General features: G+C 37.3%; 1 protein-coding gene across 2 annotated transcripts in view; it reads right to left on the bottom strand.

Moving 5' to 3' along the window:
• Positions 1 to 25,274, bottom strand: part of DNAH5 (dynein axonemal heavy chain 5) — a 267,264-nt gene that overhangs the window by 91,447 nt on the left and 150,543 nt on the right. For both annotated transcript variants that reach the window (XM_070587179.1, XM_070587178.1), the window contains exons 42-52: positions 24,048 to 24,194; positions 21,320 to 21,561; positions 18,705 to 18,881; positions 18,087 to 18,288; positions 17,084 to 17,226; positions 16,234 to 16,368; positions 7,601 to 7,723; positions 7,194 to 7,407; positions 5,698 to 5,921; positions 2,950 to 3,148; positions 628 to 800 (exon numbers count right to left, since the gene is read on the bottom strand). In XM_070587179.1, the coding sequence (XP_070443280.1) occupies positions 628 to 800; positions 2,950 to 3,148; positions 5,698 to 5,921; positions 7,194 to 7,407; positions 7,601 to 7,723; positions 16,234 to 16,368; positions 17,084 to 17,226; positions 18,087 to 18,288; positions 18,705 to 18,881; positions 21,320 to 21,561; positions 24,048 to 24,194 (1,979 nt within the window). The remainder of the gene's footprint in view (positions 1 to 627; positions 801 to 2,949; positions 3,149 to 5,697; positions 5,922 to 7,193; positions 7,408 to 7,600; positions 7,724 to 16,233; positions 16,369 to 17,083; positions 17,227 to 18,086; positions 18,289 to 18,704; positions 18,882 to 21,319; positions 21,562 to 24,047; positions 24,195 to 25,274) is intronic.

Genomic DNA, 25,274 nt, shown 5'->3' with positions numbered 1-25,274 from the left:
TGTGGCAGGCATCCCACATATAAAGGAGAGGAAAATGGACACGGATGTTAGCTCAGGGCCAATCTTCCTCACAAAAAAAAAAAAAAAGAAAGAAATTCTGTACCATTAACCCTTCCCTTTCTCCTTTGCCCCCAGCCCCCGGCAATTACCATTCTACTTTCTATCTCTATGAATTTGACTACTCTAAGTATCTCACATAAGTGGAATCTATAGTATTTGTCTTTTGGTGGCTGGCTTATTTCGCTTAGCATTTCTTCAAAGTTGAGGCACTATTTTTTATAGTTATCCTTCGCGTGATGCAAAACATAAGCAAACTTTTTGCCTATGCTTTGAACTCAGATGTCAACCACATTCATTCCACGTAGTGAAAACATTCAGCTGAAAGCTGTATAGCAACACTGAATAAAATTATCATATCACACATTTGAAGTACACACACTCTGATTCTAAGCCTATAGGTGTGACATGTTGCATTCAATTTAGAAATTAAATTGGAATGTAGCATTGAGCTTATTTTGAAATTGAATATTCTCCTAGGAGACGAAAATGCAAGAGGAGGGAAAAAATTTTGCTGTGAAGTCAAGTGTCGATCACTTTGGGGAGGCGCTACTGAGCGTGGCCACTGACCTTGACTAAGTGAACCATGGCATCTGCAAAGAACACCAAATCCATGCCAGCACCACGGACGTTCTCATTATAGAGCTGCAGGAACATATTCAAGCGCTCCTTCAGGTGATCAAAAGATTCAATTGGCTCATAAATTTTGGGCATTTCAGCATCGGCTTCCTCAGAAGTTTCACCTGGGGATGCGGAGGAAGAACCAATTAAGTTTCTTCAAGTCTCTGGACTTTACTCCTTCCTTCAACCTAAATTAAAACACTCACAGCTCTACAATTGAACACTGAATAAGACTGATTTTCATCCACTTGTCATATTACATATTTTAGAAAAGAAAAGAAAGCAAACAACAGTAAAAGCATTAGAATTTTTGAGATCATATGCAGTCTTAGTTCTTTCCTATCTAGAAAAGGGCCAATTTCAAATGTGATATACATTGAATTTAACTTGAATCCATAATTGAATGTTGGCATTTCAAGGATCCTCCCAGAGATATTTGCTCAATGGTCAAAATGAAGATCGAAAAAAGCAAGGATTTAATGCCAAAATCAGCAAGAGAGGTCAAGAATTAAACGATTTTTTAATAAGAATAAAAAGAAAAAGGTCACTGCTTTTGCTCAGGACATTTTTATGATTCAAGAATTTCAGGTTAGCGGGTGAGGACAGAAGTAAATTCGAGGGAATGGAGATGGAGGGTTGAGAGAAAACAGAAAAATGATTTCCTAAATAAACAAATATATTGAATTATTTCACTGGGAAAAGTATGGAAATCAATATAGCTTTTTAAAGTTATAAACACATAATATACCAGGTTAACACTTTTCCAACTTTGACTATAAAGCATAATACCAAAGAAAAAGCTAAATTGGGCATACATAAGTTCACTATCAGTTAACATTAGTAACAGGAAAAAAGTGACACGTTATTAGTTGAATATACTAATAACAACTTAGAAATTCTCTGGGTACTAAGAGTGACTTGATCTTCCAAATCTAACAGTATATAATTATTTTCAATTGACCCTGTCCTAATATAACAGTATATTAACCTTTTTATGACAAAGGAAGGAAATTGATTTAACATAATCATTAAGATTGGCCTATTTGCAAAGCTCTCACTAATTGAATTTCAGGACTCACTTCACTGTTTCATAAATGTTCAACTCAAGCTTTGAGTAATAAAGTGCTCTGAAGTCACAAAAGGTTAAGTGTTTGCCTCCCAACACCAACCACCCCCCCGAAAATACAGCAGTTGTGCTTGGCTCCATGAAAACCATACTCTAATTATGGATCCTTCTGAATTAGAGGAAGCAAAATACATAAATTCTAATTATCTGGTCAATGTTCTTACCTTTACAGGATTTTTGTATGTGTATGACCTGATTGAAAATAAAATGTGTCAGCTTCTTCCTGTGGAAGGATGGCTCTAACTGCATAGCAGAATAAACCTCCTTTTGCAATTGTCACTCAGAAACTAGACAGATCACATACATCCTTATCAAATCTAATAAGGGCTGCCTGGTCATTTTCAATCATTTCAAAGATATAAACAGCATATGTTTAAACATGCCCTTTTAAATATGGAAATTAACTTAAAATTCATCCTCAGTATTAGAAAAGGTAATTAAATGAAAGAAAAATATTCTACTTCACTCAGCTATTTCTGAGGGAAAAAAATAATTGGAGCACTGCTTCTTTTCATAAGGAAAATAACATATATCTCAATTTTTCACAGAACCCTAAGCACAAAGGCTTGCCTCCACATCATTCATCTCTTTCCAATTCTATTCAATGGCCGTCTCAGATAATTTGAGATTTTTCTTTTTATTTTCAACACTCAGGGTGGCCCAAATAATAATTATCATTCTTTTTGCTACCTTTCATTCAGCAGTGACTCTGAGCCACAGACTGCCTAAGCCATTCTACAGATAACATTTCATTTATTCCCCACAGGGCCCCATGATGCACACATTAATATTTCCATTTTTATAAATGAGGAGCATGAGTCCAAGAAAGTTCAGAGATGCTCAGTGAACGTGTGGTAAACCCCTTCCTCAAATCTACCTGTGTGTGACAGCTGTTAGTCCCGTGCACTTTCTCCTGCCTCATCCTTCCTCCCAATTCTACCCTAATATGCAAGACTGGCATGCGTAAAAAACCATCTTTGAACTCCAGGAGTACGCACTTAGCCACTCATTCTGTTTATTGAGTACCAGCTAGGTCCCAGGATGGTTTCCGTAGTTTACTAGACACAAATTCAACATCCCTAAACTGAAGCTGTTGTCTTCAGATGTCCCTTTGGGGAATTCCAAATTCTGCTTCAATTGCTCACCTGTAGCTTCAGGTGCATCCCTCAAGAAATCCACAAAATAAGCGTCAACTCCACAATCCACCAGGAGTTTTTTCTCTTCACCAAACTCCTCCTCCACCAAATTTACCAAAGCCTTATCAAACCAGGTCACATCATCAGGCACTGTGAAACGGTCAGCTATAACCCGTTTACACTCGTGCTTCCACAGCCGTAACAGCTCCTGTTGAAAGCACAATTCAAATGCATTACGAATTGCTATTTGCCATAGTTGGGAGTTCAAGTGGATGATATTGTAAAGTACCATCCTTCCTGATTTAAGATCTACGTTTTAAAAAGTGAAGGTTAAAATATACTTAACTTCATTTCAAATTGGTCTCATTCAAGGACATTAAATAGAAAGAAGTGCCTATTCATTTTCAGTCTTTAAATTAAAACGAAAACATCCCCAGACGAAATCTAAAATCACACTGATCAACCAATGAACTAATATTCTACGTAAAAGTCTTAAATTTGTGACAAATTAATCTGTTTGACTAAGACACCTACATTCATATGACCAGAGCATACTATAAAATGCAGTCTATAAACCACTCGCACGTATACACCTGAGCTACAAAGTATATACAAAGAATATACTACAAAGGTATATGCACTTAACACAAGGTGAAGAAAATTTGTGGCAAAAATCTAGATTATCTGAACAGTGCAATCACCTAGTCCAGATAATGCAGCCCCAAAGTTTCTGGAAGTTGAGGAAATTAATGACCCAATACACCTGTTCCTACAGTAAGAATAACAAATGTTTGTCTAAGCTCATTATTTGATAAGAAAGACTGGTGGAAATTTCTTAACTTGGTAACATTTTGCAAGTTATAAGATTTTCTTTTCTGCTTTTTTTCCCCAAATACCCCCAGTACATAGATGTATATTTTAGCTGTGGGTCCTTCTAGTTGTGGCATGTAGGACGCCACCTCAACGTGGCCTGATGAGCAGTCCCATGTCCCCACCCAGCATCCGAACTGGCGAAAGCCTGAGCCACAGAAGCAGAGCGTGCAAACTTAACCACTTGGCCACGGGGCCAGTCCCACAAGTTATAAGATTTTTAAGCCCTTATGTTACTAATGATAAAATACTATTTGGTCAGAATATAAAAGGAGTTTAGTAAAATATAGTCAAAGGTTCAGGAAAGACAAAAGTTCACGATAACACAATTTGCTGGAACTGCTGATGCTAATTTAAAATAAGCACCAAAAACCAGCTACTCAAAAAGTCATACTGGAGAAGTGCATTCACAACGCCATTAATTTGTCAATAACTTGAGGAAAAAGTCATGTTAAAACGTTCACTGCTGCTAAAATGACTCTCGATTCTCTGTAACAAGGAGAGAGAGTTTGCTACAAAATGTCTTGTTCTCAAGTCAGGCGGTGGGGTTACCTACTTTGTGAGCTTCTGGAGCAGAGTGGTTTTTCCGATAGTCAACGCTTGAAGCGCCTAGTGATGGTTTGGTTGGTACCTCAACCGCCTTTGTATGTTTATGTGGAGAAGTCTCTTTAAACCCACCTGCTTAACTACCTCCATAAAAGTTTCCATAAAAGGCTGAAAGAGAGGCCAGTGTTGCCTAAGCCGGAGGACTAAGGTCACACTTTGGAAAAAAAGACTTACTGGATTTTCACATAAGGTTCCTCATTCAAAGGGAATTCTAATAATCTTAGGAACTGTTATATTCAAGGATATGTACAAACGCTTATTTTTCTATCAAATGAAATTTCTATTCTTCTGCCTTTTTTCAATTTACCAATATATGTAACTCTTTTAGTGCATCTAGTTACACGAAAAGGAAAAATCATGGATGATTAACAATAAAATGGTTTATTCAATTTTTACTGTTGATAAAGATAACTTTTTGTGCATGTGTGAGGAAGATTGGCCCTGAGTTAACATCTGTTGCCAATATTCTTCTTTTTGCTTAAGGAAGATTGTCTCTGAACTAACATCCATGCCAATCTTCTCTGCTTTTTATGTGGGACACCACCACAGCACGGCTTGATGAGCAGTGTGTAGATCGGTGCCCAGGATCCAAACCTGTGAACCCCGGGCCGCCAAAGCAGAGCACTCGAACTTAACCACTACACCACTGGGCCAGCTCTGATAATTACTTTTTTTTTAACTTAAAATGTCAAGTTTAGGGGCCAGCCCTGTGGCCTAGGGGTTAAGTTTGGCGTGCTCCGCTTCAGCAGCCCAGGTTCACGGGTTTGGATACCAGGTGTGGACCTACACCACTTGTCAGCCAAGCTGCTGTGGCAACCCACATACAAAATAGAGGAAGATTGGCACAGATGTTTGCTCAAGGCAAATCCTCCTCAAGCAAAAAGAGGAAAATTGTCAACAGATGCTAGCTCAGGGTCAATCTTCCTCAACAACAACAACAAAAATGTCAAGCATAAAATATGAAGACTATTATATAATAAAGTCAACAATGATTCTTTCTATTATTTCGTATAAGTAAAATATCTTACAACAGAAAAATAAAATCAACTGTTTCTTTTATTCTATTCATTAGAAAATAATTGTATATACTATCTCCTTAAACATAAACTTAATTTCATTAGAATTTTTTAAAAGAAATGTTCCCTTGTTTATGCTAACTGAAAAGCAGTAAAGAATCTCCATGCTAAAACATAATTCCACTAAAAATAACATTACTAAGAATCTTTAGGGAGTATAATATATAACAATGTCACTTGTTTTCCCCTCTTATGTATCACTTACATCTGGTTCCTTGATAACCTCTGAAGTAGTGTTCAGCATTCCCTGCCAGATCCTAGAAAGATCTCGAAGGTTAAATACATAATGGAATTTCGCAGGGGTAGGGAGCATTTTAGTCTTAGTCATCTGCCATAGTCGGCGTGTCAGGGGAACCAGTTTCGTCACTGAATCTGTCACTTCTTCTGAGAAACCCCTTTGGGGACAGTAGTAGCCTACCCCAATGACACCTGAGAGGGGAAGAAAGTTGTAACATTTGACTGATGGTTCAAATCAACTACGTTAAGATGACAAGCATTATAATGTAGAGTTTGCACAAATATAATTACACGTTTTAATAGATAACCATATATTAAAGAAATTTATATTGATTAATGTTCTCTTATTTTTTTAAACCTAAAAAAATAGACGTAAGTTGGGTTTCAAATATTGAAAAGTTGATCAAGAAATACTACTGAAAGCCCTAGCTGAACTAATTCAATATTACTAACTGGATAACTGATAAATATATAAAGTTACCTTAGAAAAGATAAGAAAAAGGGAAGTTTCATGAGTTTTCAAGATTTTTCCATTCTGTTGTTGCCTTTCCGTGCATTATAAAACATTTCAGTTTACTTAATATGTAAAACTTTCCAGGCAAAAAAGAACAATTAAAAGCGATAACAGTCATTCTTTCTGGTCCACTTTACCTATCCCAAGTTTAGATAATTCACATGCATTTGGTTTCCAAAACTTTGCCCACTGCTGTGACTGAAGGCAGACACTGCCACACTCCACTAGCCTAGGGTGCTAAGATGACATTTTAGTCCACCAGAAATTAATTAGGGTAACCCTAATGAGCTTTTTCTCAGTAGCAGTTTCAGAAATGGTAAATTAATACCTAACATGACTGCATACATAACTTTACACTCTTTTTCTGCAAAGAGTAATTCCAAACTCAGTTACACAATTATTTTAATTGCTAAGCTAAATAATTACGGTTATCTATTGGGCTACTGTTTCTTCAATCTAATTATTTTTGAAATACTATGTATTTAATCAATCAATAACTTATTAACATCCTATAAATTACTCTGAAGATCAGACTCTGGCTAATCTCTACTCTACGCAAAATTATTTCTTTGGCCAAAATCATTAGATGGGTTGGTTAAAGTATCAGCTACATAAATTTTTGGCATGGTATTCTATCAAGCCAGACCTCAAATATGTTTATCCATGGGGAAACAACCTCACCATCTCCATGGTTAACTTCCTTGCTTAAGAAGCTAGAAACAGTTACTTTAAGAAAAACCTAGGAAGAAAAGATCTACTGAGGCACCTAATTCAGTACATATGTATAATAAATCCTCATATAAACAAAATACACTACTTTAAAGTGATGAGGACAATAGACTAAGAAGCCACCCAGTGCTCCTTCCGTGTTGACCTCTGGGTGGATATTTTCTCATTGGAACATAAGCAAGTGGTCTTCCCTCCCCATGCCCCACTGCCACTCATTTTACCAAAGATCTTGTCCATAGATGCATCAGAGGGCAACGTGCAGTTAAATACAGAGAAGTGCCTCTTGAGTCTTTGGGGTATATCATTGCGTCCGCCTCCAGGATGAATCATGGCTGCCAAAATCTGGATGTCCACAATGCTGGTAAACTCCCCAGGCTTCTCTAGGTTATAAAATCCATTCTGTTCCATCAGCTGTCGTACTATCTCATTAGTAACCTAAGAAAGACAACTTTCAGAATTAAAATGTCACTCCTTTATATCCCAGAACCTAACTCCTTGAGTGTTTCCAAATAATGGACTTTATTAGAATTCAGGAATTGCATGTTGAAAAGATAGAATAATATTTACTCAACAAAGAATAAATCAACGCTGAATTGAAGAAATAAAGTGCACAATAGGATCCACATACCTGGTCTCCCCACTCATTGATTATTGGCATATTCACATCATCAATAAAAACAGTCATCTTCTTTCCCGCAGGAGGACCATATGTTGTACCCACGCGTTTATCCACATAGCTCTCTATTGTCCTCTGTTAAACAAGAAAGACAACAAAAACGTCTGTGAATTATTCTAAAAATCTAGAAACATTTGAATTGACAGGAACTACTCAGAAAAACTCCCCATAATTCTGGATAGTAGGGCATGAAGTACTTAAATTATCTTGCATAACTTTTACAACCTTTGAAGATCTGGTTTAAAAGAGTAAATGAAATTCTGATCAATGTAAATTTTTAATGGGATGAGACACTTCAGTCCATTTCTGCAGATTTACTTTTGTCTTATTGTGCCTGCCTTGACGACACTCTAGTGTACAACCCCTATTATTCAAAGGGTCCAGCCCTGCTAAAAGTTTCCCCACAATCAGGGACATAGTCAAACAGGGATACCATCCAAGAAACTTCTTAGGTCTATGCTCTGAGCTACACAGCCTGCCATAATCTGAAGACTGCTCTCTATTGAGAAGGCTGGCAACTGGCTTCTGTAGGCTGACGCAACCCAGATCCGCTGCTTTGGGGCAGATGCAATCACACTGAATCACTTCTCATGCCCTCATACAAAATGGAGAATAATGCCCACCTATGGATCCTCTCTCATTTCTACATTCTGAGCTTAGGTGGCCCAGGAGGACACTACACTGTGTTCTACAAAAAACTTTCCTAGCAAAATGAAAAAGAATATTAAAACCAATGAAACTAATATAATGTTATGTGTTAATCATACCTCAATTTTAAAAAAACTGACAGAAGTAGTGTTGGAAGTGATAAAGGGGACATGGGGGAAGCACCTCAGACTATTGACTACATTATTATCATTTCCATGTAGTACAACGTAGTTCAGAAATCAATCATTCATTCAAAATGTACGCACTGACTAACCAGAGCTAGTACTGCAAAGAACACAGAAAGGGCTTCATAGCTTCTCATGCTATAGAAGTTCTGTCTTAAAGACTCTTTTCATTCCTACTACGGTAGGAATCTACTGATCCATGATTTTAAGTCATCTTAAAGATAATGTATAAATATAGGAGACAGTGGAGGTATATTGAGCTAAAATTCATTCTCCTCCTATCCAAAAAAGTTTTCTTATTTTATGATGAAAAGTAAACCAGTTAAAAATGACTTTAATAATCCAAGATACAACCACAAAAGAAGGCCAAGATATAAGCAAAAAACTACACATCTGTCCTTGGAAATCTTTGTAGTTTAGTAATTTCAAATTGTATGTTTCTATCATCATTTCAATGAACAATAGCAAGAGAGGTGAAAATTTTTCACCATTTTTAAATAGAAAGGTATATAAATATACAGCACTCATTCAACTACAAAACAAATCTCGCATGTCAACACTACAATGGCAAAACGAATTTTATATTCCCCTGACATAAAAGCAAACTGTTTAGAGTAATGTACTAGGCTAAATTTAGCTCTGCTTTTCAATGAATTTAAATGGATAAGGCAATTAATATTCTCCTGACACCTCCCTCTGGCAAACTAGATCCTTCAGACATTCCTTTGTCTGTTAATAAGAACTCATAGGAACATGAAGATTTAAGGTCTTGGGGGCCTTCTAAAACCCAAAAAGCCATAGGTGGAATAGGTAGGATAATATGGAGTAATAGGCACATATCTGCACTTTCTTCCCCTTCATTATGACCCCAATTTCTCTGAAATATTAGGATATTATTAGTAAATTATGTATGTCATAAAAGAGCTAAATTGACAAAAACAAAAACAAAGAAGGGAGAAAAATTAAATAGCTTGTGAACCTGAAGTTGGGATTTCTTTCTGCTTTTATAATTGCTGCCCATTGAATAGTTACCTAATGAATTTTGGAGTTTGATAAGACCCCCTGAAGGCCTAAAACACAGTAATTAGATGTTTTACTCCACCACATATCTATTTGGGAATGATTGGGGAAACCATATACTGGTATCTCCAACTGGACTTCACTTGGATGATCCATAGCTTCACAAAACCAACGGAGTCAAACATAAATGCCTCTTACCCCAAAGTCTGCACCCCCTCCTGGGTGTTCATTTCAGGAATTGGCACAAACTACCTAATTGCTTCGTCCAAACATTTCCACATCCAACAACGATAACTTCTTTCTACGATAATTTCACTAGTACCTTTTAATGAATCTCCTCCTCTCTGAACAATGACATGCCTTAGGTCAGTTATTTGTCCTTCTCGTGGGGATTAATGTCACAACCTCTTAAATTCCACTCCCGGCCTACTCCAGTCAGTCCTGGAAACTTCTTTACAAGGCATATAGGCTGTCTATATTGTGTAATTTACAATTTTATCTAGAATTTTCTGTCTCCCCAAAGAAACCAGTCCAAATCATAATCATCTTTGTAGTACTCTATTACCCACATTCTCCCTGATCTCCTTGATCTGTGTTCCCACTTCATCCACTGTTTTGGTGGTATAAACCATAACGCAGTTAATAAAAATTCATTTATTTGATTATTATCTATCTCTCCCACTAGAATGTAAGGAGAGAAGCCATCTCATTTATCTTGCTCATCACTGCATCCTCAGTGTCTAGAAAGGTATCTGATACCAAATATTTATCAATAAATATTTGATACATACATAAATAAAGACAAGAAACTGAGGAGTCATCTTTAACTTTTTTCTCTCTCTTCTATCCCTCTCCTCCAGCAATATCCACTCAACCAACAATCCTGTAAGTTCTGCTTCCTAACTACAACTTGAATGCACCCTGTCCTGCTTCCAGTCCCACTTTTATTATATCGGTCCAGCCCAACCTCCCTCCTGAGGAATTACCACGACCATCTCCTCTCCGGTCTCTCTGAGAGCAGCCACATCTCTTCCATCTTGTTCTCTACTCTGGAGCCAGAATGAACTTTCTAAGGGGCGATGCAATCCTGCCCATTACTCCAGTGGTTCCCTTAGTGATTTACAAGGGACCCCATGATGCTTCCTGCTTACCCTGCCAGTCTCATTTCTAAACACTCCTCAGTCAATTTGTTCCAGTCCCTCAAGGTCTTAATTCACTCATGTTCAGGTAACAATAAAACACATACCACGAAATGATGCTCATCTCACAGGCTGATTTACAGTGTTCATTACGAGATCCTTATTTACATATTCCTAGAGTAGCCATTTCTGAGCCAAAAAATCTCTCAGGATTAGCATTAGCCAAACACAATTTGTGAAATACTGATTTAGATGAATGATCTTCCATAAATGTCACTTCTCTCAACCCAGCTTTTAATAAAATATTGAAATCTCTAGCAAAGGCCTGACTAAGGGCAGTTTATGCTGTTTTCTGAGAATAAACAAAAAGTTTACTCTGAAATAAGAGAATGGTGGTCAGCATGTCATCCTCTTAAGCAATACATGGAACCTAAAAAACATTCTTATCTTGCTGTCTAGATAGACACACTATCTCACACACATGTGACGCCAGGGTTAACCCCAGCTGTGACAGTGGCATTTTAAGAAATAAAAACTAGACTTTTAGAAATCCAGATATAGGAATGGAGGTAAGGAAAGCTGTCTTTCTCTATTCTAAGCTAGGAGCCTTAAAACTAGGGGCAATGCAATTTTCTGATTTGATTTCTTAATGGACAATTCAACCTCTATAATTCTTTAAAAAAATAAATATAATATTAATATAATGTATATATTAAATTCCCTCAAGTAATGGTCAACTCTTTCTCTACATTCATTGATTTCTGTAATCCCCTAAAGAAATTAACCCCCTCTTCCTCTGGGCTCCACAATACTTAGATTATACCATAAGTAGCACTTATCACATCAGCTATACTTGACTGGGCACATGTCTGTTTCCTCAACTAGACAGAGGGAGAAACATTGCACTGGAAGGGGTATTGGCAGGGTGATGTACAGTTAAAAAGGTTGTGCACTTCCAAGTTCTTGGGTTTACCGTTCACACAACTGTCTCTGTGAATGGGACACACACATATCTGCATAACATGCATGGCCTTATACAATAGCTCCAACTGGGTTTAAAATCAGGAAAAAAGGGCTAACTGAAAGCACAGAAAGAGAAATCGCAAATAAGAGGGCGACTAGAGTATTATATCCAACTAAATTGAAATATAAAATATACTTAATTTTAGGCTTCCATATATCTGCTATTTAGCTAAAAGATAAAAATGGAGAGCTTACGCTCTTTGCTAAAAATAATCTACTGCCTAAATAAGATCTTCCACTTTATTATAATTCACCAAAACCAAATGAAAACAGTCTTACATTAGTAAAGTTTAAAATGCTTAAAAGTACATTGTAAAAAGTAAATTGAGGGGCTGGCTCCATGGCCAAGTGGTTAAGTTCGCCTGCTGCACTTTGGCATCCCACGGTTCGCGAGTTCAGATCCTGGGCGCAGACCTAGCACCACTCATCAGGCCATGCTGAGGTGGGGTCCCACACAGAGGAACTAGAAGGACCTACAAGTAGGATATACAACTACATACTGGGGGGGTTTGGGGAGAAAAAAAGAGGAAGATTGACAACAGATGTTAGCTAAGGGCCAATGTTCCTCACCAAAAGAAAAAAAGTTTGCTATGTTTAAAAGCATTATTTAAAAACAAAAAAGTAAAGTGATATCTAAAATAACATGGAAATACAATAACGCATAACTAGAAGCTAAAAATAAAACAAATGCACTAAAGTGATAAATCAGTCATTTGAATATTAATGTGGGTAAAGAAAAGCCATTGGAGGGAGGGGTATGGGTGAACTGGAAAAGCAGAGTGGAACATGCAGGGACCTGGTTTCTGGCCAGGTTCCGCTACCAAGCAACCTCGAACTCAGACAAGTACTTCAATCTCCTTCCACCTGAGTCCGTAAAACCCGACATTTTTAGAGAACTTTGCCATGAAAAAAATACTTTCACACATTATGTCTTATGGTTCTCCTCTCGAACCTAGCCTTCAAACTGCGCTCTGAGGAGCCAAAAGGATTTTTCTGTAGCCCCCGGGGCCCTGCAGGAAGCAGGATGAGGCTGGAGGGGATTTCAGGAGCCTGGCTCCACTTCCACCAAGCAAATCCACGGCTCCCTGTTTTATAGCTTAGTCTTCTGCGTAAGATTTCACTTGGAAAAGTAGCTCTGAGTCTAGAAAAAATGTGGAATTTCCTTCCAGGTTCTATGATTTCTCATTTTTAAAAAACAAAACTTATTGCTACGCAACCATTTGTAAGATGATTGTCGTATTCAAAACACTTTAAGATTTTTTTAGAAGAGATCAACCTTTTCAGAAATTCTGTTAAGAAACTTTTTCTCCTTCTTACCTTTCTGTATTTAAATTTTTAAATATATGTATGGATTACTTTCAAAAATAGAAAAAAAAGCATTAAAACAATATTTATTTGGGGAAAAAAAAATCTCTTAAAAGACTTACTGAATTCCCTTAGTCAAAAAACAAGGAGACCATATAGTTTTTGTTCAAATCACACACTTTTGATGGTGACAGGGGACGCCATTAATTATTAATCTGAGAAAATGGAAGTAAACTGGATGGTCCTGGGCAAAGAGGGACATATAGGCAGTCCTCCTACTGATGAAAGATGTGGAAGCGTCACCACGGGGAAAACAAAGGAAACCCTGATGAAAACAACCTGTCAAGCAACAGACATGTGTCCTTGACGTGTGCCATCATGGGAACCCAGGAGGGATGGACAGTATCTATTTTCTCATCTACAAGTTCAATTTGGTTTGGATCCAGACAAGTGAGAGACCAGAGACAAAGGCTCAGCTCCATCAGCCCCTGTTTAGCATGAAAATTATAGTGAGAATGTTAATTATAGCAGTTTGGCTAATTGAAAGCTTTCTAAAACTAATGAGTCTAGCTTAATAGAAAGCTCTGATGCTCAGCAGTCAACACAGGCACTAAACAGAGTAGATGATGCTATGATGCTATGATGCTTCTGAACAGAAGAGGAAATCGTGAAGTGATGATGCCACCCTCACACTGAAGGACAGGAAGGAATTGGGCTCAAGTGGTCATGAAACAGATGGCACTCTAAAGAATACAGATTTTCACGTTTTAAAAGCCTGCTTCATTATTCTTCTAATTATTCTACTTCAACACGGTACCACTTCTAGAAATTTATTATAGAGTTTATAAATTTGTATATCAACAAACAGGTTGCTTTCTAGATAATGTATGCCTTTTTCCTGAAAATTAATAAATCTCTCAGGTTACAGAGACATAGACCACAGATCTTTACCACCTTAAAGGGGTAAATATCACCATGAGTTGCTAACAAAAATACAGTGACAAGGTCTTGTCATATACTAAAGAATGGCTGGCCTTTGTCCCTGGTTCCTAGGTTGAGCCTTTAAACCCTTGGAATTTCCTAGGAATATCTTTGTTATTCATGGTGGGTCCCTCAGACCACTCAAGTCAGAAAGACTAACCGTGTTATTTGAGGGTTAGGACTTTGAACCACATATCAGCTGATCTCCTGGGAGGGGAAGGGGTATGGAGATTTAGTTAAATCATGTGGTCAATGATTCAATCACCCATGCCTATGTAATGAAACCCTAATAAAAGTTCTGGACATTGTAGTTCAAGTGAGCTCCCTGGCTGATGATGTACACTGATGTGCCTGGAGGGGAACACATTCTGAGGACACAGAAGGTTTGCATTTGGGATCATTCCAAACCTTGCTCTATGCGTCTCTTCTCTTGGCTGATCCAATTTATATCTTTTATAATAAAATCATAATCACAAGCATAGTACTTTCCTGAATTCTGTGAGTCATTATAGCAAATTATCAAAACTGAGAGGATCATAAGAACCCTTGAACTTGTAGCCAGTTGTTCAGAAGTACTGGTAGCCTGGAAACCCCTGAGCTTGTGGCTGGTTGCCAAAGAGAGGGAAGTCTTGTGGGGACTGAGTCCTTCACCTGTGAAATCTTTAGTAACTCCAGGTAGTTATCGCCAGAACTGCACTGCAGTCCTCAAGGTTTAATCCACTCTCAAGAAATGTGAACAGCTATAATCACCCAACATAATGAAAAAGAAATCACAGTCTGATTTAATGTTTTAAAATCTGCAGCCAAAAATAAAGTTATAATTATAACCTTTAAATAGGATGGCTCCTAAAGTAAAACAAACAAAAGTTTTTAGATGTAAAACAATATCAAGGGAATGTGCATAATGTTAGCATCTTGCCAGCCTAGGATAATTTAATGTGCTGCTCCCCAAACACAAAAATACCACTGCTGAGTCAGTGCAGGGCGAGGTCGACCTTCTATTCAGACCTTTCCATCAGGACACTGTGTAAATGGTACTCATCTGATAGAAGCCTAGCCGGTATTGGAAATTTCATCTCTAACAGAGGAGCATAACATAGTTGATGGTCTTATTTAGAAACTTAATCAATGGTCTTAGTTTATTGGCACTCTGCAGTTACGAATTACATTCAGTGATAAAGGTACATGATTTAGCCATGGTCTCGAGAATTTTCACTGCTCTTTGATATTTTCATTCCAACAACTAAAGAACAACAAAGTTCATCAAAAGCAAAGCTCTTTGGATTTGGATTCTCCTAAAAATTCCCCTTCTATTTTCAATTTACGAAATGTGTCTTTTGTATTAATGTATTCATGTTCTAATACAGACATCAGAGATGACTTGAAAACAACTGAAGCCTGAACTGTCATGAAGGATTTTCCACCCCAGTCTTAAACAACTTAGGAACAGGAGAAAAACAACCAGTCAGCCACTGCCAACCCAGTCATTCTTGGCAATTTCATTGACAAAAGCAATGCAAATTTGAAGGGGTTCTTTCTGATACTCCTCAGTGTATGATAGGGTAAAATCTTCAATATGCTAAGATTCTAAGATTTTCTCTCTTGTGGCAATTGACAACGAGAGCCATTGTGGAACGTTAAGTCAGGGAACAGCAAGATAAAAGTAGCAATATGGGCACCAGAGATTGGAAGAGGACTAAGAGCTGGACTGGAAGGGAGTTGGACTTCAACCAAGACCAGCTGGGAATTCCTCCATGCTAATACCTGGTGTGGAAGGATGAAGAAGTGGGTTATGTAGAGGTGGACTGGGAGAAGGAAGACAAAGGAAGAGATGTGAGAAGCTCTTGATTCAAGATACTCATTAAAGATAATTCCAACGCATCTAGTCTAAAGGCTAGAATAATAGTAACACCCACCAAAAAGCAGACAGTAAGGAAAGGAAGTAGGTTTAGGTGGGGGAAGAAATTATATTTCTTTCAGTTTTGGATTTTGCATGTTTGCAGGCTTTTCTACATGGTTATTTTAAACAGTATTGAGGGCTTTAACATCTTATATAAGCTTTTCATTTCTCCATAATTTAAGACGTTTACATATTATAATCTAACTAGGGAGGGATTCTATTGCAGTCGAATAATGGAGGTAATGGAAGACATATGTGGGGGATTTGCCCCGGCTGTGAAAGTGCAGATGGAGTTCAGCAGGCACAGCAGAATAGTAAAGAGATCTCGGCCTCCAAAGTTTACCACCAACTTGGGCTCCATGAACAGTACCAAGGAGCCAATACCTGAAACATTAGTGGAGTGGTTGCAGAAGAAAAGTTCAGACTCTTGATCATGTGGCTTTCAGGATCATATTTTGACATAAACCCTTTGATTATGACTGTTTTAGCTGTTCCTTGTTCACCAATTAACAGCACCGCCTAAGATAGGAGTTGAGAAACAAATATAAGAAATACAATAAAACCATTGTCATGGGCTGAACTGTGTCCCCACAAAATTCATACATTGAAGCTCTAACCCCCAGTACCTCAGAATGGGACTGCATTTGGAGGTAGGCTCTTTAAAGAGGTGATTAAGTTAAAATGAGGCCATTAAGCTGGGCCCTAATTCAATCTAACTGGCATCCTTATACGATGAGGAAATATACAGACACCCAGAAACAGCAGGGATGCTCACGCACAAAAACGATGTTAGGACACAGCAAGCAGGCAGCCATCTGCAAGTCAAGGAGAGAGACCTCAGGAGAAACTAAACCTGCCAACAACCTAATCTCCCAGCCTCCAGAACCGCGGAAAAAGAAATGTCTGCTGTTTAAGCCATCCAGGCTGTGATGTTTGGTTATGGCAGCCCTAGCAAACTAATATAAAGATCCCAAAAGAAGGGTTTCTCTTTGGAAAAACAAGTCAAAATTTACTCTCAACTAATGCATGAGAAATAATTATTTAATTATGAATTAGGACTATTCAACTCTAATATTGTTACTGGGGAATAATAAAAGAGGTATACTAAATGGGGTAATAGTTTCATTTATTCTAAACAGCAACATAAAACATTCTAAAATAAATCTAAGCTGTTTCGTGTTTTCAAGTGACATTTTAAAATAGGCTATTTTTAATAAAAGTTAAAGAGCCATACCTTGCCCTGTTTAGCGATGGTTTTAATCAGAAAGTCAGTCCTCACATTGTCAACATTTGGCACCAGGAGGGAGCCATATTCTGGGGTGACATCAGATGGATACACGTACTCCTCGGTACACGTGTTCCAGTGCATCCACTTACCTGAGGTTCACAGAGAACATTTACATCTTCTTATTCCCGTTAATAATTTAACTCCTAACTGTAATGAGTAGACATCCTTGACATCTCATGAAGACAATTTTCAAACACTCCCGTAAAATAAAGATCATTACAATCAGAGATCTAAGTATTTAAGTGATAGCCCAGTCAAAATTTCCCAAGGAACTATCCAAAAGTGGTAATATTAGGAAATATCCAGAAGTGCCTTGAAATTTTCTTTTTAAATATGTAGGTTTTCAATAACACAAAGTGTGCATAAAAATTTAGAACACAGTGATAGTAGTATGTACCTGAAATCATTTTAAAATGTCTAATCTCACAAACTTTTCATTACACACTTCCTTAATTGTAAGACCAAAAAAAAGATATATAAACATTGTACATATAAGAACTTCATATATGTGTATATATGTACTTTACATATATATGTACACGTATATAAATAAACTTAAAGAATATATGTAGCTATAAATTTATAGACACATACACATACTTGGTAAAAATATACTTCGTACTTTTATATAAATTGCTGATTATATCAAATGACTGAAATAGAAACGATTTGGGATACTTGTTCATTCATCAAAAATTCAGTACAGAATATATTTAACAAGAGGAAAATGTACATTTGAAACACAATCAACATTAGTTTTTGAAAAACAAACAATTAGCTTTCTTCACACATGAAAACTTGCAGTTTCACTTTATGGCCAGAGTGTTAATTACCATCTAGAAAAATCTATATATTTGGTGTAAATATTAGCCATTTGGAAAAACTGTCCCCACGTGTATGTATGTGTCTGTATAGCTAAGAGTGGAAGAATGGTAGCGAGGGTCCTCACCATCGGACGTGACGTAATAGTCGAACATGGTGCCGTCGGGCCCCGCGGGAGGCGGCAGGTCCAAGGTCAGCGCATCCTGCGAGCGCAGCCAGAGCTCCAGGCGGCGCCGCCCGTCCAGTTCCAGCGCGGCCCCCACGCTCCACATCAGGGAGAAGACGTACAGTCTCCCCAGGTGCTCTGGCGTGACCTCCACACCTTGCTCCTGAGCACGAAAGAAACTTTTTTTAAAATTACTTAATTTTCAAACCAAAACTTTACCTTGAGCTTTAAAGAAAATAGCAAAGATATAAAAAGGACAACAGTATTCCCGAAGACAAGACCAAGGGAAAGATGAATAACACTGGAGAACAAATACGGAACGCATTCCTAGAAATACCAAGCTGGTCTCCGAAATAAATTGAGGATGCTTATTAGATGATTACGAACCTACAACTAAATTACAAATCCACGTCTTTCTCTGTGAAAAACAGAAATGAAAAAATACAAAATATGCAGGATGCATGTTTGAAACATTCCCCCTCCCCATAGCTCTAACAGAGTTAATTTCAAATATTGTACTCTCTGCACAGTATGGCTCAGCTAATAACAGAGAAATTTCTAGAAAGTTGAGCGATTTACCTTGGTAGGGATCAGGCCTTGAAGCATGTTAATGCTTTGCATGATTACAAAGGCCTCAAGCATCTCCATCTTGTATTCTAAGTTCTGAATACTGAAGCGATACAGATCTGGAAAAGACTCCAAGTACAGCTGACGAAGAATTTCAGCTTCTTGAGGCGAGCGTTTTTTAAGAAAACCCTGTTAGTTCACAGATTAATGCACTAATTAATCTTAGAGCACACCAGGAAAATGGCCATTTTTAGACAAAACTTTTTAAAATATCAATTAACAATAATAATAATATCTAATGAGTATTACACTTGTAATGTGCCAGCCCTTGCTATAAACTCCTTCATGTATGAACTCATTTAATGTCAAAACAACTCTATGAGGTAGGAGTTATTATTATCATCCTCCTTTTACAGATGAGGAAACTGAGGCCCAAGGATTTAAGTGCCCAGGATCCCACAGCTGGTAAGTGGCAAGGCCAGAGTTCAAACCCAGAGTCTGGCTCATGTCTACACCTTCAGCTACTACACTATACCGATGCTCAGGTCTTGAAGCCACGATGGAGGAAAAGTCTTCAGCTCTTGGTTAAAATACGCTAGGAGAAAATGAGAAGGCATATATGTGGAAATAATTTTTTAAAAGAAAAAGGAATAAAAGCTGAACGGAGGACATCCATACCCAGAATTTTTAAATGGAAACAAAGAGTTACCACAATTAGTTGTTTCCTTTTATTTCTTCTAATTTAATTAATAACGAATGTAGCAAAATATCAAAGAATACTCAGGAAAATGGAGAAGTTAGTCATTTGGGAATGCCAATATGAGCAAAGTGCAAGTCAGTCATTATAAAACACCACTTGACGCAAACATTTTCTTAAAGTGAGGCAAGTTCTCTTGGCAATAAGAGATCAACTCATTCTTACAGAGTCTGAACAGAAGCAATAAAATATTGACTCCAAATTACTCATCAATTCACGAATTTACCATGGTTCCATAGCAACAAAAACAAAACATAGCACTTTTGAGTTGATGGAACCAAAAAACATCATACACAGGGCCAAGTAATTACATTGACTCCCAAAAGCTGACAAATTTCCAAAAACACAACTTCTCCACTGGTCTGCCCTCCAGTAACACTCTCAGAGCTGCCTTGCACTGCTCTTAACATTTCCAACTAGGTACTTTGTGTGTCTTGCTTCCTCCTACCCATTTGCAAGGAGAAACTGCATTGTTTAAAAGCATATAGAAATATTAGGTAGGTGCAGCATTAATGTAAAGGCCTTATTCAGCTTCAACATGGACAGAATATAATAGAAGCTTATTTCATAAATAGCAAACTCTAAATACTCATTAGCTAGTACTGTAAAAGTATTGTTAAAAAGCCCCTGTGAATTTGAAGGATTTTGGGAAAAATCACATAAATACATTTTCACTTGGAGATTGCTGTGTCTGTGGTTCCCGAGCCTGAATCTACTGTGGTGCCTTAAAGACAACCACCACCCCTGTTCCTCCACCCAGAGATCCTGATTTGGTAGGACTGGGGTGTGACCCAATCATCTGTATTTTAAAGAACTGTCATTGATGATTATTTTTGCAAAGCCAGGGTTGAGAACCTTTGCTCTGTATTCTCCTTAATGGATGGATAATTTAATTGTGAAATCTGAAAATCTTTAGAAGCATTTTTAGTGACATATCCAACTATCTGTCACTATCATTTTGCTATATAATCCCCTCCTTCTTCACATCTCATACTTTGCCAAATCTAAACTCTTCTGCAACACAGAGTTGTGTAAATTCTGAAAAGATATCATTAAAAGTTAGGATGTACCCATATAGAAAGAAAAGCACAAAAATGTAATGGCAATATAAAATAAATATCTACTTTATTTGAATTATAAGTTCATAAGTTTTGGATCAAAATCATCTCCAAAAAACTTATGTAAATTAAAATAAATTTGACCAACAATGTCAAAAAAGATTTTACAGATGGCTTATCTAATAAGCATCCTGCCTTACATTATAGTATTTACTTAGTAAAATATCTATGTATACAAGGCATTTAATTATATTCTAATTATAGTCAATATACTCTAGAATATATTGGTGGTAAGAAAATAATATACCTTATTATGAATTGGAGAGAGATTATCTGAAATATTATTTCCAAGTACAAACTTAAAACTAGTATTATGACTATTGAGCATCATAAAAATTCTATATATGCAATTTTAATAAGTTGTCTTCTTTAAGTTCATATTCTAAGATGATTGCTCTCAAACTTTATTTGAATGAGTCCCTTTTAAAAATGCCATGAATCCCCAAAGTGATAAAATTAAATTTTACTTGTTCAGTCACAGTTTGGTAGGATTATTGATTCACCTAGGCTTTCTGATTACTCCACAACCCACAGGTTGGAAATCACGGGTCTAACGAGATATTAGAAGAGCATTGAAGAACCATGAGGACCGGCGGGTTTAGAGGCCCCAGAGCATTCTAGGACCTGCCAGAAACATTAGCATGAAAGGGCAGTTACACCACAGTCTGCAGCAAAATCAGCACACATGCTACATGAATGCTAAAGGATCTCTTTTCTCCTTTAATTGTACAAAAGAAAGACTCCAATCATACCTCAAGAATAGGACTCCAATCAAGGATGGAAGAACTCATGAAAACCATCCCATTTCTTGAGACTGTAGCAGGCGAAGCATTGTCAATGTTATGAGGTTCGAAAACGATCTTGCAGTTTGGAGCCATGGGAATCCGATCGCCATTGGCAAGGGTTAGAGTTTTGTTATCATCCAAAACGGAATTCAGATTTTCAATCCAGATGGCATCTACTGGACCATCAAGAACTATCCAGATATGTTCCCCTAGAATATCCCACCAAAGGTGGGGGAAAGCATACGTTGACATATACGCATATATACATAACTACTAAGCTTGAAGAAGTACTATAATTTGATGCAGTTTTTCATAATTTTAAATATAGCTTTGATCTAAACGATTATCTCATTTTATCACACAGGACTTTTCCAGTTCTTTATATAGTAGTTGTTTAAAGCCCATAAACAAGGCAAAAAGTCATTTGTCAGTTGAAAAAATATTCATTGAGCACCTTCTATGGATTAGCACTGTTCAAGGGTCTGGGAATATTGTGGAACATAAGACAATGTCCTGCCTTCACAGAGCTTACATTCTAAGGGGTAGAGATGATAAACCAACAAGCAAAGAAATACATAAAATAAGAAAATTTAAGCAGGATAAGAGGATGAGGCATTGTTTTAGAAAAGGTGGTCAATGAAATATTTCAGGAGGAGAATGAAGTGACATAAAAATCTAGAGGTAGAATTCTCCAGGCAGTGGGAATAGCAAGTGCAAAGGTCCTGAAATGGGTACAAGCTTAGGGTGATGATGTTCCACGAACAGCAAGAAGTTGAGCCAGGTTAGCGAGAAGAGGGGAAGGAGGAGAGGGATGTGAGTGATAGAAGGATAGGTGGGGTGAGACAGGCAGAGCCTTGGAATCAATTCTGGTTTGCACATGTAAGTTTGAGATATCCAATAGAGATCCCATAGGGCTGTTGAGTTGGCAATTCAAGGGAGAGGTCAGGGCTGGGGATTAAAACACAGAAACCATCCGTTAAGAGACGGCATTTAACACTATGGACCGGGTGAGTTTCCTCTAGATAATAAGGGCAGATAGAGATAGGAGGTCTGAGGACAGAGCCATTTCAACATTTGGATTTCTGGTAGACTTCTTGCAGGGCCTCCTCTGCTGGCTCCTCCCTCCGGATTACCTCTCCATGAAGGAGGAGGAGGAGAGACACCAAGTAAGACATCCCTGAATCCAAGTGACAGGAGACTTTCAAGAAGGGGTAGGATCAACTGAGCCAGATGCTGCTGATAGAGGGTCTCGACTGAGAACTGACAATTTGTACTTGACAAGCTGGAGGTCACGTGTCCTTAAGACAGCAGTTTGGGGAAGGGAATCTGACGGGAATCACTTAAGGAGGTAAATCACTTTGGAGGTAACAAACAGGACAAACACTGGCAGAATTCTCAACAGGAATGCCCCTGTAAATTCAGGTATTCAGTTTAATAGTTCTTCTTAATTTCTTAACTACTAGTTTCTCTTATTCACCAACGCCATGACCAAGGTTGTGGCTCTAATTTTTATTTACTGTGTAACAACTGTGGAATATTCTATGTCAAATAAACTGCTTTCAAAATCCTAATTATACTCATTTGACTCGAATTTTAAGTAAAATGATGATCTAATCATCAGAGACCCTTTAAAAGAAAAAGCCTATGCTGCCTTTTTGAAGGAGGAAAAAAACCACCTCTCTGAGCTCGTATTCCTTGAGGTAACATTTGGGCACTGGATCTGTGTTTACAAAACACTACTGGAATAAATTATAAACAAAATTTGATTTCCGTAAAACAACAACAATTTCTAACACGAGCATGCTCTAGAAATTAAGCATTTTCATTTCTCTTTGGACAATCGATGTTAGGTTGATCAGCCACATTCCCTAAGTAAGAACCTCAGTGGCACCACCTTCAACATTTTTCAGTAGAACATTGTTGCCCAAAGCATAGACTCAGAAAGTGATATCACAAACATCTTGTCCTCCTATATTCTCTCTCTCTGCAATTGCATTCACTGTTCCTGTCTCCTATTCATTCGGGAGTCAGAAAACACGATGAGAGGAGAGATATTACCACCTCTTCCATCTGAGCTTATATTCTGGGAATGTTGGGTTGAATTTACAGAGCCCATAACTGAAAGAATATTCAGCATGAACCACTAGCCCTTAACAGGTTTGTTTACACAACCACCAAACACCAGTGTACATCTAAACAGAATAATTTGTTAGTTCAATATAGACTTCATTTTTGATATACACAATTTTCTTCCCAAAAAAGCCCATTTCCTCCTGTGATTTTATCTTGGAATCAGTTTTCTAAAAATAGGCTGTACTTAACTAAGAGTAACATTTTAAAAATATTCAGTGAAAATAGTTATGGTAAAGTCACTTTATTCAATACTATCAATTTTCCTTTACAGATTTTCCTATCTATTTTATTCTAAGATATCACAGGGATACAGAAATGTTTTTTTCAAAAGGAAAATAATTCCCCTTGTAAGAAAGAACAAAAGGGAGAGGAGAGGGAGATTTTAAATACACTAATCAATAATTTCAGTATTTTAACATTCACAAATATACTGATTTATGGCTTCTTGGTCTTGGCTAAGATATTATATGGAGAATACAGTTGTTCCACTAATTCTAAATAGTCACCAAGGATTTTACTTAGAAGGACATGTCAAAAATAACACTTGTAATTTATCTTCTACCTTTCTTAGCCCTCAATGTTTTCCTCCAAAGAGTAGAAAATATTCCATCAGTCCAGTCGTTCGTGGCCACGTCGAGCCGACCAAACATCTGTGGGGCCGTAATTGCTTTGGGATTCATCCTCATCTCTCGGTGTGGTTTTCCACAATCTATGCCAAGTAAATCCAAATTTTAAACAACTCAGATGTAGAGTGAACCATCATTAGGCAACATTGCACTAATTTGCGGTGTACTGTCAGCAGGCATTCAAAATATGAAAAATGCAAAATTACATTGAAAATATAAATGTCTTACTGCATTCCAAATTATCATAATTAGCCTCATTAGATTTTATTGACTAGAGCACTTTTGTTTTTATCTTCTGTAAAAGAAAATTACATGTTACGTAAGGGGAGAAAAAGGCTACCATGTTGGAATTGACAAAGAAATTAATGTAATGTGGAAGTTCTTCAAATTTCACAGCTCAAAAGTCTTTTGGTTTATAGTGTCCACAATTAAATCTTGTATCTCAAATTTCACCTAAAAGATGCCTTCTTCTCTCCATTATCAGCTTTGATTTGCTGAGACGTGTTCTTGTTCCTTTGGAAAAAATATGCTAAACTAATGTTGCAGAAATCAAGGACTTAGCTTTTGTGGCCAACCTCAGGAAAGGTATTCAAATCGTTCAAACCCTAAAACTACTCTTAAATGGGCTGGATGCTTGTATGTAAGGGACTGTGATTAATCAGCAGAAAAGTGAAAAATAAGGTTTAAAGTATAAAACCATAAAAATATAAAATGAAATAAAAATCAACAACCACAAGCACACATAGACATATGTGCACATTAGAAAAGGTGCTACATTAAAACCCGTTTAGAAAATTGACCATAGTTCTCTGTTTTCAAAATTGCAGAAAGAATCGGGGTAATCACTTGCAAGATTTTATGGTACTGAAGCTCAACTTTGTCACAATTCAGCTTTTACAATAAATGATACCCATAAGACTGACATTTTTCCATTTAATCACACTTTACAAAAGGCCAGAAATTCTTAAAGTGTATGACAGTATCGTAGGTGAAGACTAGACTTGGTCTGTTGCCCATACAAGAGAAATTATCAACTTATTTCCTTATGGTAGTGGGTAGAATTGTATTATTTTCACTTAAAATGCCTTTATATTTTTATAAGAGCACTTTGAGAAAAAAATGCTTGATTAGGCCTTTCTTGACTGTTCTGATCACTCCTCCTT

Source organism: Equus przewalskii, chromosome 20 (genome assembly GCF_037783145.1).
Source record: "Equus przewalskii isolate Varuska chromosome 20, EquPr2, whole genome shotgun sequence".
NCBI classification, from domain to species: domain Eukaryota; kingdom Metazoa; phylum Chordata; class Mammalia; order Perissodactyla; family Equidae; genus Equus; species Equus przewalskii.
The sequence above is the reverse complement of the archived record's forward strand: the minus strand, read 5'-3'. Positions and strand labels throughout refer to the sequence as shown.